The 17,645-nt window shown below is 41.1% G+C and overlaps 2 protein-coding genes across 3 annotated transcripts in view; one reads left to right on the forward strand and one right to left on the reverse strand.

The window, feature by feature from the left end:
- The window catches only part of tmem259 (transmembrane protein 259), a 17,556-nt gene extending 3,631 nt beyond the window's left edge, over positions 1-13,925 (forward strand). Inside the window, exons 4-13 of one of the 2 annotated variants that reach the window (XM_038297211.1) lie at positions 953-1,255; positions 1,331-1,496; positions 4,457-4,567; positions 4,662-4,784; positions 4,891-4,991; positions 11,062-11,119; positions 11,211-11,294; positions 11,379-11,511; positions 11,777-11,876; positions 12,316-13,925. In XM_038297211.1, coding sequence (XP_038153139.1) covers positions 953-1,255; positions 1,331-1,496; positions 4,457-4,567; positions 4,662-4,784; positions 4,891-4,991; positions 11,062-11,119; positions 11,211-11,294; positions 11,379-11,511; positions 11,777-11,876; positions 12,316-12,996 — 1,860 coding nt within the window. In that variant the 3' untranslated portion in view covers positions 12,997-13,925. The remainder of the gene's footprint in view (positions 1-952; positions 1,256-1,330; positions 1,497-4,456; positions 4,568-4,661; positions 4,785-4,890; positions 4,992-11,061; positions 11,120-11,210; positions 11,295-11,378; positions 11,512-11,776; positions 11,877-12,315) is intronic. The other variant, XM_038297212.1, reaches the window with a different exon arrangement.
- Positions 13,926-16,191: 2,266 nt separating this feature from the next.
- Positions 16,192-17,645, reverse strand: part of grin3bb (glutamate receptor, ionotropic, N-methyl-D-aspartate 3Bb) — a 61,507-nt gene continuing 60,053 nt past the window's right edge. Inside the window, exon 9 of the mRNA XM_038297191.1 lies at positions 16,192-17,625. Coding sequence (XP_038153119.1) covers positions 16,851-17,625 — 775 coding nt within the window. The 3' untranslated portion in view covers positions 16,192-16,850. The remainder of the gene's footprint in view (positions 17,626-17,645) is intronic.

Raw genomic sequence — 17,645 nt, forward strand, 5'->3', positions numbered from 1 at the left:
ATTAAAAAAAATCATCGGATCAATACTGTATATTGTAACAGTTTAGTGGTCTATTTACTGAATAAACAAAACATGTTTTCTTGCACATTATTAAAGTTATTTGTAAGGTATAACTAAACATAACCCCATTAGGCTACAGAATAAAAAAAAAAGGTGCACAAAAAATGTAAATGTAGAGAGAATTAGAACCATTCTTAAAAGGCAAGGTATGTTGATCCACCATGCTGTCAGGCTATTTGCCTTTTTGTTTCACAGAAATAGACGCTGACCATCATATTTTTACTGCAATCCAGCATTCAGTGCCTTTAAACAGGCGGTTCTAATTGCTCTCAGATGAACCAGCTACTTTTTTATGAGTCAGTGAATGTAAGTCTGCCTCTAAAGTTAACAGTTCCTGTTCCCCCGGGTCGGCAAATGACGAATCATAGCTCATTTGGATCTAGAAGAGAGAGAACAAATCTATCTGGTTCTGGTTCTACCCAGTTCCAGTTTAGGTTTCAAGTTTCAACAGGTTAACATCAGATGTATCAGTCATCAGAGCATTCAGAGGGTTATGAGGTGCTGATGAGGGTCTGGAAGAACCAGTAATATAAATCTGAAGTGGGTGTCAATTTTGTTCTATGTAGAGCAGCAGCCTGGATTGTTTATAGCGAAACCAGGCGTCTCTGAAGTGTCTGAGATATCTGGAAACCTTTTTTTTTGTTTTTCTTTTTAAAGGCTGATGCGGGTTATTTTAAGATCCCTCCAACCGATCCCCGATATGTTTAATTTTGTTTTTTGAGCCGATATCTGAAGCTCATGCAGATTTTTCTTCTCCACCTCCATGATTATAATTGTTACGAAGGTCTCAATGTAATAAAAGAGGAGACATCTCTACAGGTGTCTTAAAGCAGAGTGCTGGCCAGTAGCTCCTGGTTGGTTCACCTTCTGTCCTCTCCCTGCTCTGCATCAGGCGCTCTTCGTCCTCTTCATTCTCGCCTACATCCACATCGCCTTCTCCCGCTCGCCAATAAACTGTCTGGAGGCGGTCCGGGACCGCTGGCCCCGCGACGGCATCCTGAGGGTGGAGATCCAAAGGAACTCAAGTCGAGCTGCCGTCTTCCTGCAGCACTATGACTCTGCCATCCTCCAGGAGGACCTGGAGGCTGAGGAGGACCGGAGGGAGCCGGGAGGAGGAGTGGTGGCTGGGATCAGCCTGGGAGAAGACGACGAAGAGGAAGAAGAGATGATGGTGTTTGATAACAGCTCAGTGCATGTAAGTTAGCATCTACATCCTCACCTGTCAGTTCCACCTGTCGGTTTCTACATGCCCGCCTTCACCTGTTTGCAGTTTGAGCTTGACTTTGAGCCGCGGCTGAAACCGTCTGTGATTGGAGGAGGTCCTGGAGGAGGAGGAGGAGTCAACGACAGCCAGGATGTGTCGTTCAGCCCCGCCTCTAAAGGTATGCAGCCGCTGCAGGACTCAGTGTCTGAGCTGGAGATGATGACCAGAGCAGGTAAACCCACCTCTTCCTACTCTGACCCTGCCATCTCAGTTAGACTCCTCCTCCTTCTCACATGCTGACTTCTTGCTTGTGTTCATACATTTTTTTTTCTGCGTGTCAAATCAGTTTCTGGAAATGGTTGTTGATGCAGTTTTTTTTTTTACTTGTTTTTTTCTCATTGTTTTCTTTCTGTTATTTATGTTTATATTTACCTTCCTGCCCTGTTCCTGAAGGCGGCTTAACTTAGTCTGGTTAGAGAGCAGAAATCCTGAGGAAACTATTCATAATATTCAGGATGTTTGGTTTCAGAACAGCTGATTTCGACAAGAGTTAAATAAGTCCTGTTTAAAGGGACTCAGGTGACATGAGATCCACCATGACAAAGGCAGGATATATATACCTTGAAGTAGAGCTTATGATATTTAATTTAATCAGATTAACAAATTATTGAAATAATGATCAACTAATTTAGAATTAAGAATTGATCATTAAATGGAGTATAGAGACTTTAAAACATGCCTTTAGCTGACAGAGAAACCAAATTAGAGCCGTTATTATATAAAAATTGTAAAAATATATAAATAAATGTTTTGCATTTAAGAAAAAACGTTTTTGTCTATATTTACTATCCAGAACTCCTCAAGTGGAAACATTTTAATATCGCCTGGTTTAATTTTGTAAAAAATCTTCTTTTAGGAACCTTTGGCTATCCAATTATTTATCAATTAATTGAACAAAATAATGGTTAGTTGCAGCCATAATATTAATGACGGCATGCTAGTAGAGTTGGACTGATACATTAGTCAACAGATTTTTGGTCAACAATGGTGTTTTTGTCTTGTATCCATATCAACCGTGTATGCATGCACGCATGCACCATGTATGTGCAGGGGGGTTTGGTAAAAAGGAACTGAATTAATAACCCAGTCTGAGAGTTTAAAAGAAATTCATTTATGTATTGAAAGCAACGGTGGAATAAATGGCTAAACTAGTAGCACTTTAAAGGGGAAATGTTAATGATTTAAAGTAGATTCTAGTTTATGACTTTGCAATGTTTAATTCTGTTGATGACTTTTCTTCAGTTCAGAGTGAGGTTAGAGATGAAGAGGCTGCAAAAAATTTAATGTAAACAAAAATAGTACCTTGTAAAGAACAGTTTGGAAACCCTTCCTTTAACCTTGATTTATAATTGACACCTCCGTAGGGTCCGCTTGGCTTAAATTATGTCAGTTTTAGCTTCAACTCCTACAGTACACCTAGTAAAATTTGTAACTAGATGGACAGAACCATGCAGGAAAACATGGCGGCAAGCAGCAGCTCCTACTGGTGAGGGTTCACCGATGTAAAGATCTAGAGACATCTTACAGGTCGGCTCATAAATATCATCCCTATCGACAGATTGTGGAAAAACTGCTGGAAGGAAATGACTACTGCTCTCGAACAGCATAAAAAAACTTTGATAAAATTGTAACGGCTGAGTTTTCCTCTGTGCTGTTTGTGCTGCTTCAGCACAGAGTATATTGAAATATGGGAAAGGTCCTATCAGTGTTATTGCATACAATTATGTTGCAATTTAGATTGATATTGAAATATTGTGCAGCTATAAGTTTGTCATCAAAATTATTCTTCCTTACATATTCATAGGCGTGCATGACACATCCATCGTGGTGTAACCCAGCAGGGTCAAAAAGGACATAACTAAAAATGTTTTAAAGTTTTTTGACATGCAAATGCAGTTTAGATAGTTTTCTGTTCATAAATCTAAGTGCTAAACAACTGCATGAGATTTATTTACAAGAAAACATGCAAACGTAAAATCAGAAAGAAATTAGCTCTAAAAAATGTTTGGCTTTAACATTGTTGATTATTATGAGCTGCTTCACATGTTCCTCATGGCACAAAGCTATGATTAGCTGCTATGGCAACAGCATTAGCACAGGTTAGGTATATCTATAATAGAAATAGAAAAGAAACATAAAACCTAGAATAGATTAAATAAAAAACATTTACATTTTGGACAAACCGATTATAAAATAGGCATCATTAAAGCAGTTAAATTAGAGGTTAAGAATAGTAGGGTGACATTTTTAACACTTGATCAGATTTAAAGCTCTACAATATGATATAAAACATAATATAAATGTTTTTATTGAAGGAACAGTGAATGTGATGCCACTTATACCAGAAAACTCATATATATATATATATATATATATATATATATATATATATATATATATATATATATATATATATATATATATATATATATATATATATATATATACAAATAGTCTAAAAATGTGAAGCAGTTCTTTTATTTCTGGGTTCTCTTGTCACAGAGGGAAGGAGAACCTTCAGGCTTTAGGTTGTGACCGACACCTAAATGTTTAAGGTCACACTGATCTAGATAAAATCAAATAAGGTTGAACAAACATGAACCATTTGTGCCTGATGATAAAACACTTAGAGAAACGGATCAGCAATGAAGTAGAGATAGACCCAAACTTTGGCTGGCTGGTATTTTGGACTCATCTCTCTATATAGCTTAATTATCGAGATATATTGACTGTGGTGATGAATCTATGAACCCAAACCTACAAATACATTTACTTGCATGGAGCATTTTCTCTCCAGGCTCTACAGGCTCCTCTAGTAAATGAAACGCCATATCTGAAACTTTCCAGTATCTGATCTCAGCCCTAATGTACAACAGACAAATCTGCTACCACCAGCATCAGTGAGAGAGTAGCTTGCATTTGTAGCTTGACTCTGAAATGGTTAAAATGGCTTCTAAAACCAGAAACCCCAGAAGTGAATATTAGTTCTTATCCCTCCTTCAGAAACGGGGCCCACATGTTTTTTTTTTTCCTTCTTGCTGTCAATACAGAGCTCTTCTTTTTAGGACTGGTTGGTTTTTGCTAAATGTTTCCATTCAGTTGTGGTCAGTTAACGCGTTGTTGTTGTTTCAGTCTGGCCGCAGGACGAGTACATCGTAGAGTATTCCCTGGAGTACGGCTTCCTGCGGCTGTCGCAGAGCACCAGACAGAGGCTGAACATCCCCGTCATGGTCGTCACTCTGGGTCAGACTCTGAGCTGCGTCACATGAACCCGTCAGGTCACATGACCTCGTCAGGTCACATGACCTCGCTCACATACCATGTGGTCTTTGTGTAGATCCCACCAAGGACGAGTGCTTCGGAGACGGCTTCAGTCGCTTCCTGCTGGACGAGTTCCTGGGATACGACGACATCTTGATGTCGAGTGTGAAGGCGCTCGCTGAGAATGAGGAGAACAAAGGTACCTAGGCTCCACCCACTGGCCGGGCATCACCAGTTCCTGTCTTTTCAACAGGTTATGGGTATACCTGTTGGATGGAGGGTGATGTTTCTGTGGTTCTCTGCAGGCTTCCTAAGGAACGTGGTGTCTGGAGAACATTACCGTTTTGTTAGCATGTGGATGGCGAGAACGTCGTACCTGGCTGCCTTTGTCATCATGGTCATATTTGTAAGTTCATCTGAAGAAGGACATAATGGCTCGGATCAGAAAATTATGTATCGAAATTATTTAAAACGGAGGCCTTTTAGCAACCAGGAGGAGAAAAAAAAAACTAAAAATAAAATTAAAAATGAAACTTATTAGAAGTGAAAACAAAAAACAAACTAGAGATCTAAAACTAAAATAAATATTTAAATGAACAACAGAAAAAACTAAATAAAAAACGTAAAGAAAAACGAATTAAACAAAAAAAAATCTTTATGAAACAATTACTAAATAAACTCTGGAATCCTTTATTTACATCTAACTATCTACATATCCATCTGTCTATGTGCGTGTGTTTATATAGATAGGTAAATAAAAAAAATTAATTGGGCTATCAGAATGTACCAAAACGAAAATTCTTGGCCTAAACAAAAAAGACTGAGAACCGAATTGAATTCGGAAATATTTTAACCTAAACATTTTTGTATATAATGTGTTCTAACTTGACTAAAATCAGGGCATTTCAACAACAAAGTATCAAAATATCTAGTTATCACTGACATTTTTTGTTGTTATGCCCTTTACCTCAGCCGAATCATTGGGAAACTTTCCTGCCTTTTCAAACCCGTCCTTCACAGACTGAGTTGGCATGTTGGCACAGTGCGATTTTTTTTTTTTTATTTTATTTTTTTTCCAGCCGTGCGAGAATTTTCCGATCGTGCCGACTTCAAGCCTGATCGTGCGTCATGTAGTGTACAGGGGGTAACCAGGGGTGATCAGCCCCCCACGACCACCACCCGATCAGGAATCGTGAGGTTGGGACTAGAGACTGACATTTTTTCGGGAATCCCACGGGTCACAGGATTCCCGTGGGATGGGAGTCAGTATTAGTAACGATCACGTGATTGGGACGGTACAGGATTAAACATTAACGGGGCAGACGGGAGCGGGAGCAAACCAATAATAACAAAAAAAAAAAGCTAGGATCGATGCCAAAAAATAAAATAAAATAGAAAGAAAAAAAATCCAATACTGGCGCGGCGCCGCCATTTTGTAGTTTTTTTCCTTGAAGCCTACACTATGATGGGAGTCAAAAAAACTACACGACCCAAAAACCAACAGTGCTTCCGCTCTGAGTTTTTTACCCGCGCTCAAAAAAAAAAAAGAAACAAGAATGGGAGTGGAGCGGGAGCGGGAGTCATTCTGAATGGGAGTGGGAGTAATTTCACCAGGAGTGGGACGGGACAGGATTTAGATTTCTACTCTGGCCCGGGATCGGGAGGGGACACAATTCTTTTCTGTGGGAGTGGGACGGGACAGGAGTGAAAATCCACTTCCGTGTCAGTCTCTAGTTGGGAACATCCCGACCGTCGTGGGCAAAATTGCTCAGGGTGCATGGGCAAACAAGGACTCTTCTTCTTCTTCCTCTCAGATGTAAACGCATAAGCATGGCGGGGGTGCGAGTGAAATGGAATTGTTTCTGTAAAATTGACAGACCATAGTAGCCACGTTTGCTCAGCCATGTCTTTGTCCAAATACATCGTTGCCTTTTCTTTTTAGGGTTTTCTGCACAAAATTGCACTAATTGCCAAGGCAGCGAGTTTTAGTCTAGTGAGCTTCATATTCCTCTACTACTCCTTTGGCTTCCGGATAGACGAGTCCGAGTAGCGCCATCTCAACACGTAGCTGAGTCTGACGTGGTTTTTAGACGTACAGTGTGAGCAGGTAGATCAAATTAGAGCGTCAGGCTGAACATGCATCGTGAGCTGTGTACGATGCACTGTACGACGAAACACTGCGGTTTTGTCGTGCAGTGTGACCTGTAGCTGTGCACAGTGTATGCCCGGCTTTAAGTGTCAGTTTCCTTTTCCATGTCGGATTCTTCTTGTATTCAGAATGGTGATGGGAACGTTTGGATTTTTGTGCGACTGACCTGAGCTCGCAGTGAGAACGATGTGCAGCGTTTAAACTGGCACCCTCTCCCTCAAAGCCTGTCTGCCGCACGCTCGTATCTAACAAACACTGCTCTGCCACTTGTGCTCTCCTGCTTCAGTGATTTTTGTTGCACGTTTCTGCAATGTTCATGCATACTCCCTGTTCCGCGTCATTACAAGTTTCGGCTGTGTTGTTTCAGTGTTAAATGTCTATCAGCCGATAGCTGATAAACAGGACCAGAACGTTCACATTTTGGACAAAGAAGACAAGTGGTTTGAAAGGGGTGTGAAGGAAGCCATTTATGTTAAGAGAGAAAAACTAACCTTAAACAGAGGGGATGGGCTCAGGTTTCAACTTTCAAAGACCTACAACGCAGCAGTAGAGTTGATTCCTTCCTGCTACCGTAATCCTCATGGCCATGCAGGGGACCAAGACAACTCACCTGGTCAGCCAGGCCAACAATGACCCTAACAACTCCCCCCTTTCAGAGGCATAGGTCAATATCTGGAATTGCAGGCTAATAAAGATCTCAACGACTCCCCATTACTAAGGGGCGGACCTGTTCTTCCAGTTCAATCTGCATGTTTTCTAAGCCATAACAAGGTTTTGTTTGGGCTACTCTATAAAGCTTGGAACTCTTTTTTTTTGAATTGGAAAAAGCTTCCTTGATGGGAAGCGAAACGTCTTTAAACTTGGAAAACAAAGTCCAGTGTGTTGTTTTTTTTGTTTTTTCTTGTTTGAAATCAGCCAATAGGTAATATAAATGAGCTATAGAGGGACAGAAAAGAAAGGGAGAAACATGATTCTTCTCCACAAACTTGGAGTTGAAGCCAAAGGGACGATGACATCTAATAATTGAGGGGAAGCCAGAAAACCTGGTTATAACAGTGATGAATCAGTATCCTCCTCCAGAAAGCAGCAAAGCTGCTTTTTATTCCATGTTTAATGTTCTAGATACTGAGACTGGAGGATTAGTGATCTATGGGGGACACTGGGATAGAAGAATAAAAACCATTTCTTTAAAGTTATCATTGGAGAGAAAGGGAATAATTGATCAATGGAGAACACTTAAGTAATTTAAATGAAATTTTATGCACTACTTAATGAGCCATTATGAGCATTTCGGTTTAGATTATAACCATGGAAGTAAATCTGATGTAGAGTATAGAAACATATGATTAGAGCAGCAGACAGTAGATTACAGTGCTCTATATATGCAAATGAACACTAACAGTATGGAGGTTAAAGGTGTGAAACGGGTAATGAAGGAAATGGAAAAGGAAATGATACAGAGTGAGGTCGATTCATGGATAGTGAGGGAAACTAAAGGTGTTTTTGTGGGGAAGGTTCATAGCTAAAAAGGCAGAAATATAAAAAAAGAGGAATCCAAGCTTATGGAAACTTAAAAAAAAAAAAACAAAGGAAGAAGAAATATATCAGAAAATTCAAGAAATGTAGAAAACAGACTGTATTCTTGTCAGAAATAAAGTTTAAACAGGATTTCTACTGGAGAGGTGACTAATATTCAGGTAATGCTGCATATAAGCAACAGCCATTAACAGCAAATAGAAGCTTCACTGAAAAACTCTATTTAACCAGAGAGAGAATAGACTTATTATTAAAAAACCTTATATAACCCAAAGATGGAATAAGGATAAATGGAAACCTGATGAAAAAGCGTAGTCTGCAAAGGTCGACTAGATGGGGATGCTGCCTTTAACCTGGTCCAATGCTACATTCATTGAACCTTTGACTCAAACACGAACAACCCAATAATTACAGGTCTGAACAATAAACATAAATGTGACTTTTCTGGATGTCACCCTCCCAAACAGCTAAATACATCATTTCTCGAACTGCTGGAAAGTTTTGAAAGTATACGGTAAATATTTCAGAAACACAAACACTTTAATGGTATTCCTTATAAACACATGAAGAAGAGCTATAAATTAAACTGGAAATTGACATAAAAAACTGTGCAAGACTTTTTTTTTTTATTTTTTATCCTAGCTATCCCAGAGTAAAGTAGGAAGCTAAGAAAGATGGAGAATTGTTTCTATTCCCAGCATCCCCAGCACAGGTCAGCCTAGAGCAGTTTGTTTCTTGGGAACTGATCATTTCTGGGTTTATCTGGATGCATGGAAGATCAATGTTGTGTCTGTTCAGAGTTAAAAAGAACGAGCTGAAACAGCTGACACAGATAAAAATGAACTAGTTCATTTGGAAAATTAAGCCCCAATCCTACACAATAGAGCCACATATTTCACCCTTTAAATGTGTGATCATAATACATATAGAGAAATGGAAAATACTTGATGCAGTCAAGGTGTACTGTATGTGCAGTGAAGCCTTTAATCAGCCAAATTACACAGAACTTCAGAAAAATACAGGTACGTTCAGGTTCTGCTGAAAAGATCTGGATCAAAGATGATTTCTTACATTTCTCTTTCAGTAGCAGATATTCCCCAAGATAGCTCAGATGGTTAAAACTCGATTTGTCGCTTCAAATTTAAAGTGGATTTGGCTGACGTACAGAATCGTCTGTTAAGTCTCGCACACTAGTATTAGCAGTAAACATGCTGGTCTTTTGTGCTGTTTGACGTAATAAGTGCCGTAAAACTTGACTTTATCCCATAGAAAAGTGTTGTTATCAATTGAATGCTAATGTCAGCTATGTGTTGAACTGAGTTGGGAGTGAGAATATGTTAATGTCGTTCATTATTCTCATACTGAATTCCGGTGAGGATTCTCAGTCATCCAGGTCATGGTCATTCCAAAAAAAGTAAAAATTAAAACAATCCACTGGACTTTGCTTCAAAGTTTGAAGACATTTTGCTTCCAATCCAGGAAGCTTTTTCAATTCAAAATGTCAGGAATAGCGTTGAGTTCAAGGTTTTATACAGTAAACAAAGCCTTGTTTTTTGTTTTGAAAACATGCAAATGGAAACGGAGAAAGAAACGACCCCCATTCCAAAGGGTTGGACACCTTCATCCGTTTCTCATACTGCATGTCGCTCTTGTTCACGTTCATTACTTTAAAACTAATCTGTTCAGTTCACTGTTCACTAAAAATGTGAACGTTTCACTGAACGCATTCATGCACAACACGACTCAAGCTAAGATCTACACAATATAATGAGAATTATATACTATAATAAAACTCAGTAAAGGATAAGAAACAAAAATTATTACATAGAATGACAGCTTTAATTATATCTGAATACCAAATGGAAATAAAATTCCAATTTAAAACAAAAAAATAAATAAGAATAAACAGATTTAAATGAGATCAAATGGTAACTTAACGGGAACTTAAATAAAATAATCCTAAATAAAACCACAGAATGTTCAAATGTTTAGAATTATATCGAAAAATAGCTGAGATTTGGTCAGTGAATAAAAATGAGACCAAATAAATGAAAAGAAACTAGTTTCCTAGCGGTTCTGTTGGGTCAAAGCACCTGGATCTTTCTCTGGTTGATGAGAATCTGCCGATCTGAGCTAGTAAGGGCGCGGTGGGGCGGGTTGTTCTGGAAGTCTGTGAGCAATGCAAAGGAAGGAGCCAACTGGATCAGGACCTCAGGCTGTCCCGGATCAGAGTAGAGGTCCGGCTCCAAGGTGCCTTCTAGTCATTTAAAGTCTAAGATCACCCTGGACACCAAAGGAAGTGACATCATGGCTTCAGTGTGGAGCTGCTGCAAACGAGATCAGGGTTCTGTTTCCATGATGTAGGAGAAAGAGAAAAATGATGTTTATCCTTTCAGGCAGGAATGTTTCCACTTTCTGTTGTGACAGGAAGTGATGAACGTTCGGTTCCTGTTTGAATCTCTTATGACTTTCGACCTTTTATATAACATTTTTGGTACAGACATGGAACAAACAGGAACATCTCAAAGTTCAGGTAGAACCAGCCTGATGAGGAGGATGATGATGATGAGGATGATGAAATTTCTCTATCGTTCTTGTGTTTTTATTTTAGATTTTCTTTTGGAATTGGTAAAATAATACAAACTAATATTTTCTCTACATAAAATAACAATGTTTCTTCTTGAAAAAACTTAACTGGGAGATGAATTTGACTGAAGTAAACCTTGGTCAGCGGAACCGTAGGACCAGAACCGGTTCGGAGCTAACAGCGGTTCTCTGCTCTGTCTTTCAGACGCTGTCTGTGTCCATGCTGCTCAGATACTCCCATCACCAGATCTTCGTCTTCATCGGTTAGTTTGTTGCTCGGTCCGGTCCAATCAGGGCCTGATCCAAGGTTCTGTGTGCTGTGAACCTTCGGCTGACCCGTTCTGTCATTTTCAGTGGATCTTCTTCAGATGCTGGAGATGAACATGACCATCGCCTTCCCAGCAGCCCCTCTGCTTACGGTCATCCTGGCGCTGGTTGGTAAGTTCTGTTTGGTTCTGTTGGAGGATCCGGTTCTGTTTAGGTCCTCTGTGGTTCGTCTACAATGTCACTTCCTTTGGTCAGGCATGGAGGCCATAATGTCGGAGTTCTTCAACGATACGACCACAGCGTTCTACATCATCCTGATCGTCTGGTTGGCTGACCAGTACGACGCCATCTGCTGCCACACCAACACCAGCAAGCGCCACTGGCTGCGGTGAGTTCGGAGCGCCACTGCAGAACCTTTCTAGCACACAGTATCTCCAGTCTGTTAGGGGCGTGTGCTGATGTTTGGGGCGGTTCTCCGCCTTTAGGTAGAATCTGTATTTACTGGATTAATTCTTCCATCTTTATGGTTCCAGTTCTCCAGGTAACCCCAGGAGATCAAACCGACGCCACATTCAATATAAACAATTCTGTCCTTTTTCCTGCTAACCCAACTAGCTAGCCCTCTGACATGGTCTCACCTGGTTCTGTTACAGGTTCTTCTATCTGTACCACTTTGCTTTCTACGCCTACCATTACCGCTTCAACGGGCAGTACAGCAGCCTGGCTCTGGTCACCTCCTGGCTCTTCATCCAGGTCAGAACCTTGGAAATGGGGGGGGGGGGGGATGCAATTTGGGCATGAAACAATTTTTTTTTTTTTTTAACAAAAACGCCTTGAGAGTAACTGCTTTTTCTCTGCTTTTATTATTTTTTTTTTCAAATGGTCTTTGAAATGCTGTTTGAAAAACAGAAATTGGAAAAAATAAAGTATAAAATGTGTTTAAAGAAAATTAACAAAATTTGAACAAAAATAGACAAAAGGAGAATATTACATTTGTAAAAAGGTAAAATTTTAAATCAACTATTTTATTTTATTATTTTTACAAAATATGTTTTATTCTCGCAACAATGATGAACAAAATCCACTCCTTTATTCTTCTGCTCCTGGTGCTTATATAGCTCCGCCCCTTCTTAATCAGGCTGATGCTTTTCTCTGATTGGTTAATGCTCTCTCTCTTGCTGGTTTTCTGCAGCACTCGATGATCTACTTCTTCCACCACTACGAGCTTCCTGCCATCCTGCAGCAGATCCGGATCCAAGAGATGCTTCTCCAGAATCAGCAGGCGGGTCAGAACCAGACAGCTCTGCAGGATAACCTCAACAACAACAACACTGCAGCCGCCGGTGCCGCCGCCGCCGCCGCTGCTGCTGCTGCTCCGGCACCAGCTGGAAGTAGCCAATCAGGAGACGCTGGGAGTGAGCCTCTGCAGGCTGACGCCCTCCCATCATCATCCTCGGCTGCAGCAGGCGGAGCGGGAGAGGTCAGAGCAGAGCTAAACTGGGTCGCTCAGACGGCAGCCATCATCACTGAGGCACTGAGCTCCTCCGTCGACTCAGGAGGAGGTGGTCAGGGAGCAGCAGGAGGTCAGGGAGCAGCAGGAGCAGAGATTGGTGTGGAGTTCTGGGTGGGAGGAACGACAGAAACCGCAGCATCATCTTCAGCAGCAGCAGATGGAGTTCCTGAAGCTGCTCCATTGATTGACAGGCCTGAAGCGGGCGGAGCTGAAGCCGCCCAGAGGGGCAGCAGGGGCCATGAGGAGGAGGGGGGGCCCTCAGGTGTGTCCTCCCCTAACACTGCTTGCCCAGCCCCTCCCACAGACTGCCAGTCACCTGAGACGCAGCGACAGAGCTCCGCCGCCCTCGGTACGTCGTGAGCGTCCAGGTGAGCTCCTGCTGACATCATCATGTCACCATGACGACTAGATGCTTCAGCTGATCCGGCTGGTTGATCGTTGATCCGACAGACAAACAGTCTGAGCTGCACTTTACTCCAATTAACTGATTGATCAATTAACTAATTATAAAGTGATCCGAGGGAAGCTCCCTCCTGACGGTCGCTAAGCTGAGCTCTGGTTCTTGTTCTGTTCTCTGTGACCCGTCTGCAAACCCAAATGACGTATTTCAGATCAAACACTCGATCAATAGAAATGAAACTGTCCCGGTTGCTGCTGAGTAAACCAGCAGAACCCCTCAGAGTGATTATTGATCCGAGATCGGTTCTGATTCTGACAGACTGAAGCACGAATAGAACTGCTTAAATCTGCTTTTATTATGGAGGAAGAACAGGAAGCTGTTGTTGGACCGGTCGGCCAGGCGGATCGCAGGCAGAGCGAGATGATCGGCTGTGCGTTGCTGCATAGGCCCTGTCTCTATTTGGAGGGCGTGGCCTCTTGTCATGACGTGTTCAGGCCTCATCTGGAATGAATTTGAAAAATAATCAGCAACATCAGGCTAAATCATCTGCATGAGCTCAGCTTTCAGAACCAGAACCAGTGATCCAGAACCTTCCTGATTCGGTATTCTGATTCTTCTGTTTCCAACAACTGTCCGGGAAGGAGAGCGGGGCCTGAACACCTGTTCCTGGGCGTGGGACTGTGGGCGGGGCTTGGGGTGGGCAGTGGTTCTTTTTGGTGCCTCTCTGCTGGATGACTGTAGCCTGTTAGAACCTATTTAAACCAGCAGAACCGGCAGCTGTGGGAGGTTTTACCTGCAGAATGGGTCGGGCCTCCTGCAGACTGAGCAGGTATCGCTGATCAGAGCTGAGTCACCTGTAGGTCAAAAATAAAACGTTGTGAAAACCTTTTCTGTTTCCTTTATTTGTACCTGTCTAAACCAATATGACTCCGTTTGGTGGAGGGATGAGCAGAAACACCTGAATGGTCCATAAACTCCTTAGATAAAACCCAGGAACCCGTTTACAGCCAATCAGAGATAAAGCCCAGCTTGATTTAGCCTGATCATTTCTTTCTGGATTCATCTGTTCCACGAAGGCCAAGACAGGCTCAGCAAGGCAGGTGTATGTATCCAGTTAGTCCCTGAAACGGTAAGAAGAACTTTATCATATGTTTAATGTTATGTTGTTTTAAGAATTGAAGGTATTTGATTAAAAGGTGACAAGTATGCGAAAGTGTGGGGACAGTTGCAACACTATTTAACCAATAAGCATTAAGTCAGACTTATGAGGATACTGCTGCACAGGCTCCCTTCTCCCCTACTTGTTCCTACAAGACAGCAAACGCATCCCATAATACCTTCAGAGAGAACGTGACTTGGCTCAACAGGTTTAAACACAGAGGGAGAACTAATGTTTTAAGCAAGTATAGCAAGTTTAAAGATTGTAGTTATGAGGGGCATCTATTTATCAAATTGATCTCTAAAGGTTTAATCCAAAGTTGAATAAGCCAGTAATTAGATAAAATAGTGTGATCCAAAATGAGTTTTATTAATAAATCACAGTTTCAACCGTACAACTACGTGTTACCTGCTTTACATAAGGCTCCTGATGGGTGTTTAGGGGACAGAGGTACGTTTACCATGTTCAAGTTTTGTCATTCAAATAAAAAGAGGCTGTGAGAATTTAATGGAAAAATAAAAACAGTTGTAACCATCCCCACTCTCACCTACTGAGTACTAAAACATCTGAGATTTAATATTGTCATAAAGACAGACCAAAATGTCAATTATTTACAGACTCTTTTAAAGGCTATAATGTAATAAAACAAAAATATTGTAATAAAAAAAGCAATAAAATGTCCAATATTTACTCTTTGCTGTCTATAAGCGTGCCCTTCTATTGACACGGCTCATATAAGACAAACATGAACTGTGTCTTTATCTAGAGCACTTTAAAAAATGTGCTTGTTATTCAGCAGAGTCACAATAGATGTTACAATAATCTAATCGTTAAAAGCATATTCTTTTGGTCAAAATGTTACTCCTTTAACTGAGTAAATGTAACTAGTTCTCATCCTTGAAGTAATTAAGCTAAATTGGGTCTACAGTTCTCTTCAGCAGAGCATGAGGTCGATCACAGGTTCATTGATTCAACAAACAAGAGCAGATCCAGTAAATTCCTAAAATAAACATTACCTTCAAAATTTAAGGAGTTATTTTTTCATTCCTTTCAAACAAATAACTGTAAACTTAACAGTGGCTGTAACATTATCAGATATACATAAACCCTTCATTCCTCACCTTCGGTCCCTGTGTGATGACATCAGTGTTTCTGCCATAAGATCTTTGTCCAGATATATCACCTTGTATTGTTCCACATCCTATTAATAGTCATACATAGCTAATATGAATGGACCAAAGAGGACCTGACAGCAGAGATGAACTAGAAGAACCTTATCTGGAGAAAATGTTGATTATAATTTACAAATAGTCTCTACTAACAATTTAAAATGTGGCTGCACACGTATTTGATCCTCTTTCCTAATTGAGGTGATTAAAATGTGCTTTTGTCTTGCACTGATCTTGTTTTAAACAAGAGTAAAAAAGCAAAGAGGCTCAGGTTTATAAATACAAGTAAAACAAAGATATTTATTTGTAATTCTGCCGCGGTGCCCCTGAACCTCACTGCACCACAGAACTGTCAGAACATCAAAAATCAGTGTCAAGAACAGAATGGTGTCTTTTTGTTTTGACCCCTGAAAAGGAGAACAGGTTTCTCTGCTCCAGCTGCTGTCCTGCATCAATCATCTCCACATGAAGCCACATGAATCCATGGATCCTTTCCACCTGCACGGATCTATTCTTTAGGAGCAACCTTTATCACATTTCATGAATTAAACTTTGTGTGGGAGCTGATGGGTTTTAATGAGGTTTAAAGGTCAGAAAGCTCCAGTTAACATGCTGTCATCTAATAATCTGTTTGCAGATCAGCATCTAATCAGATTAAAGGCTTAAAGGTTTGAGTATAAAAATAGTTTTGTCAAAACTTTTTTTAGTTATTCAAGGATTTGAAAAGTAAGTTAATATCCTGAAAAAAATCTTATATTTTAACATCAGCGGTTGTTTACTTTGACTTGGTTCAAGCTGGAGCTTCAGAGAAGGAAGACCTTTTATTCTCGTTTGGACTTTAAAAATTAAACATATCAGATTTAAGAGGAAATATCAGATCTTAATAGAATTAAAACAAACTGAGTGAATCAGTTACTGGATGAGCTGTGTACACGTTAACAAGGCCTGACGCGCCTCATATCTTAAAACTTAGGTGCTTTAATAAGTAAGAAAGGCAAAAGTAGAAAGATAAACACCATAAATTTTATTTAAACACAAACTTTAGACAAATTTATAGGTTTACTGCATAAAAACACCAAACATGTTAAAAATCCCTCTGATATATTCAGCAACATTTGTTTTCATGTTTGCATATTTGAGCTCAACCAACCAAATATAAAAAGACAGTTTGTTAAAGGTGGAGTTCCTCAGGATCCACATCCTGGTCCTGAGGCTTTTATTATTCATTCCGACTGAAACGGCTTGTTCTCTTTTTCAGACATCCTTACAGAAACAATTTTAAACATGAAGTGAAAACAGTTTTAATAAAATTAAAGCGACCATTTAAAAAAATAAAATATTTAACCAAGAGTCTCAGCAGCAATGAATAAGGTGATGGATGCAAGCTGCTTTCATAACATCTTTGTGCTGGTTTCTCATTTAAACAATGTCATTTCAGAATAAAATCTGTCTTTTTCTCTCAGTCCAGTGGAAGCCGGGGAATGCATCACCTCCTCTGATTGGACAATCTGCTGCGGAGGGGCTGAACTTTGGACAGCACCTTGTGGGGGGGCACCGTCATGGTTGTGACACTCTTCTTGTCAGGAGAAACACTTGTTGTTGTGGTGATGGTTGGTAAGGGTTTGGGGGGGTTCCCTGTTGTAGTTATCTGTTCTGGCACTGGGTTGGTTGTAACCGTAGAAACGGGTTTGGCCAAAGTGGTCTGGATCTCAGCCCTCCGAGCCAAAGCGACTCTCAGCTTCTCCCTCATCTGCTCGATTTGTTCCTGCAGCTCCTGCAGCTCTCCAGGCTGGGGAGGGGCCGGGATGGAAGGGGTTGTAGATACTGGAGGAGCAGTGACAGCAGAAAGGGGAGGGGCTTTAGCTACAGATGGGGGGGCTGGAGCAGCAGATAGAGGGGTGTTGAGTTTAGCAGAGGAGGAGGAGGGTAAGGAGAGCACCAAACTGGCCAAAGAAGCTGCCGGGCCTCCATTCTCACACAACCTGCTGGTTGGGCCCCCCTTCGGCTTTATGGGCTCCTCCACGTCACCTTTGGACCCGGCCCCCTTTGCTTCTGAGGCTGCAAGACGAGCAAGAAGGCGCCGGGTGTTGAGGGTCTCCAGGCTGAAGTGGACCCGCTTGAAATCTCGAGCATCTGGAGCAGCTGGACCGTCCTTACTGGTTTCATTATTCCATTTGGCAGTTGCAGCACAGGCTGGGGGCCCCGGGGGGCCTAATGTAACAGGGTTACTGTGAGCTGTCTGGGGCTTCTCCAGGTTACAGCTGAAGAGAGAGAGACAGAA

This window comes from Cyprinodon tularosa, unplaced genomic scaffold (genome assembly GCF_016077235.1).
Source record: "Cyprinodon tularosa strain WSP-4 unplaced genomic scaffold, ASM1607723v1 ctg385, whole genome shotgun sequence".
NCBI classification, from domain to species: Eukaryota; Metazoa; Chordata; class Actinopteri; order Cyprinodontiformes; family Cyprinodontidae; genus Cyprinodon; species Cyprinodon tularosa.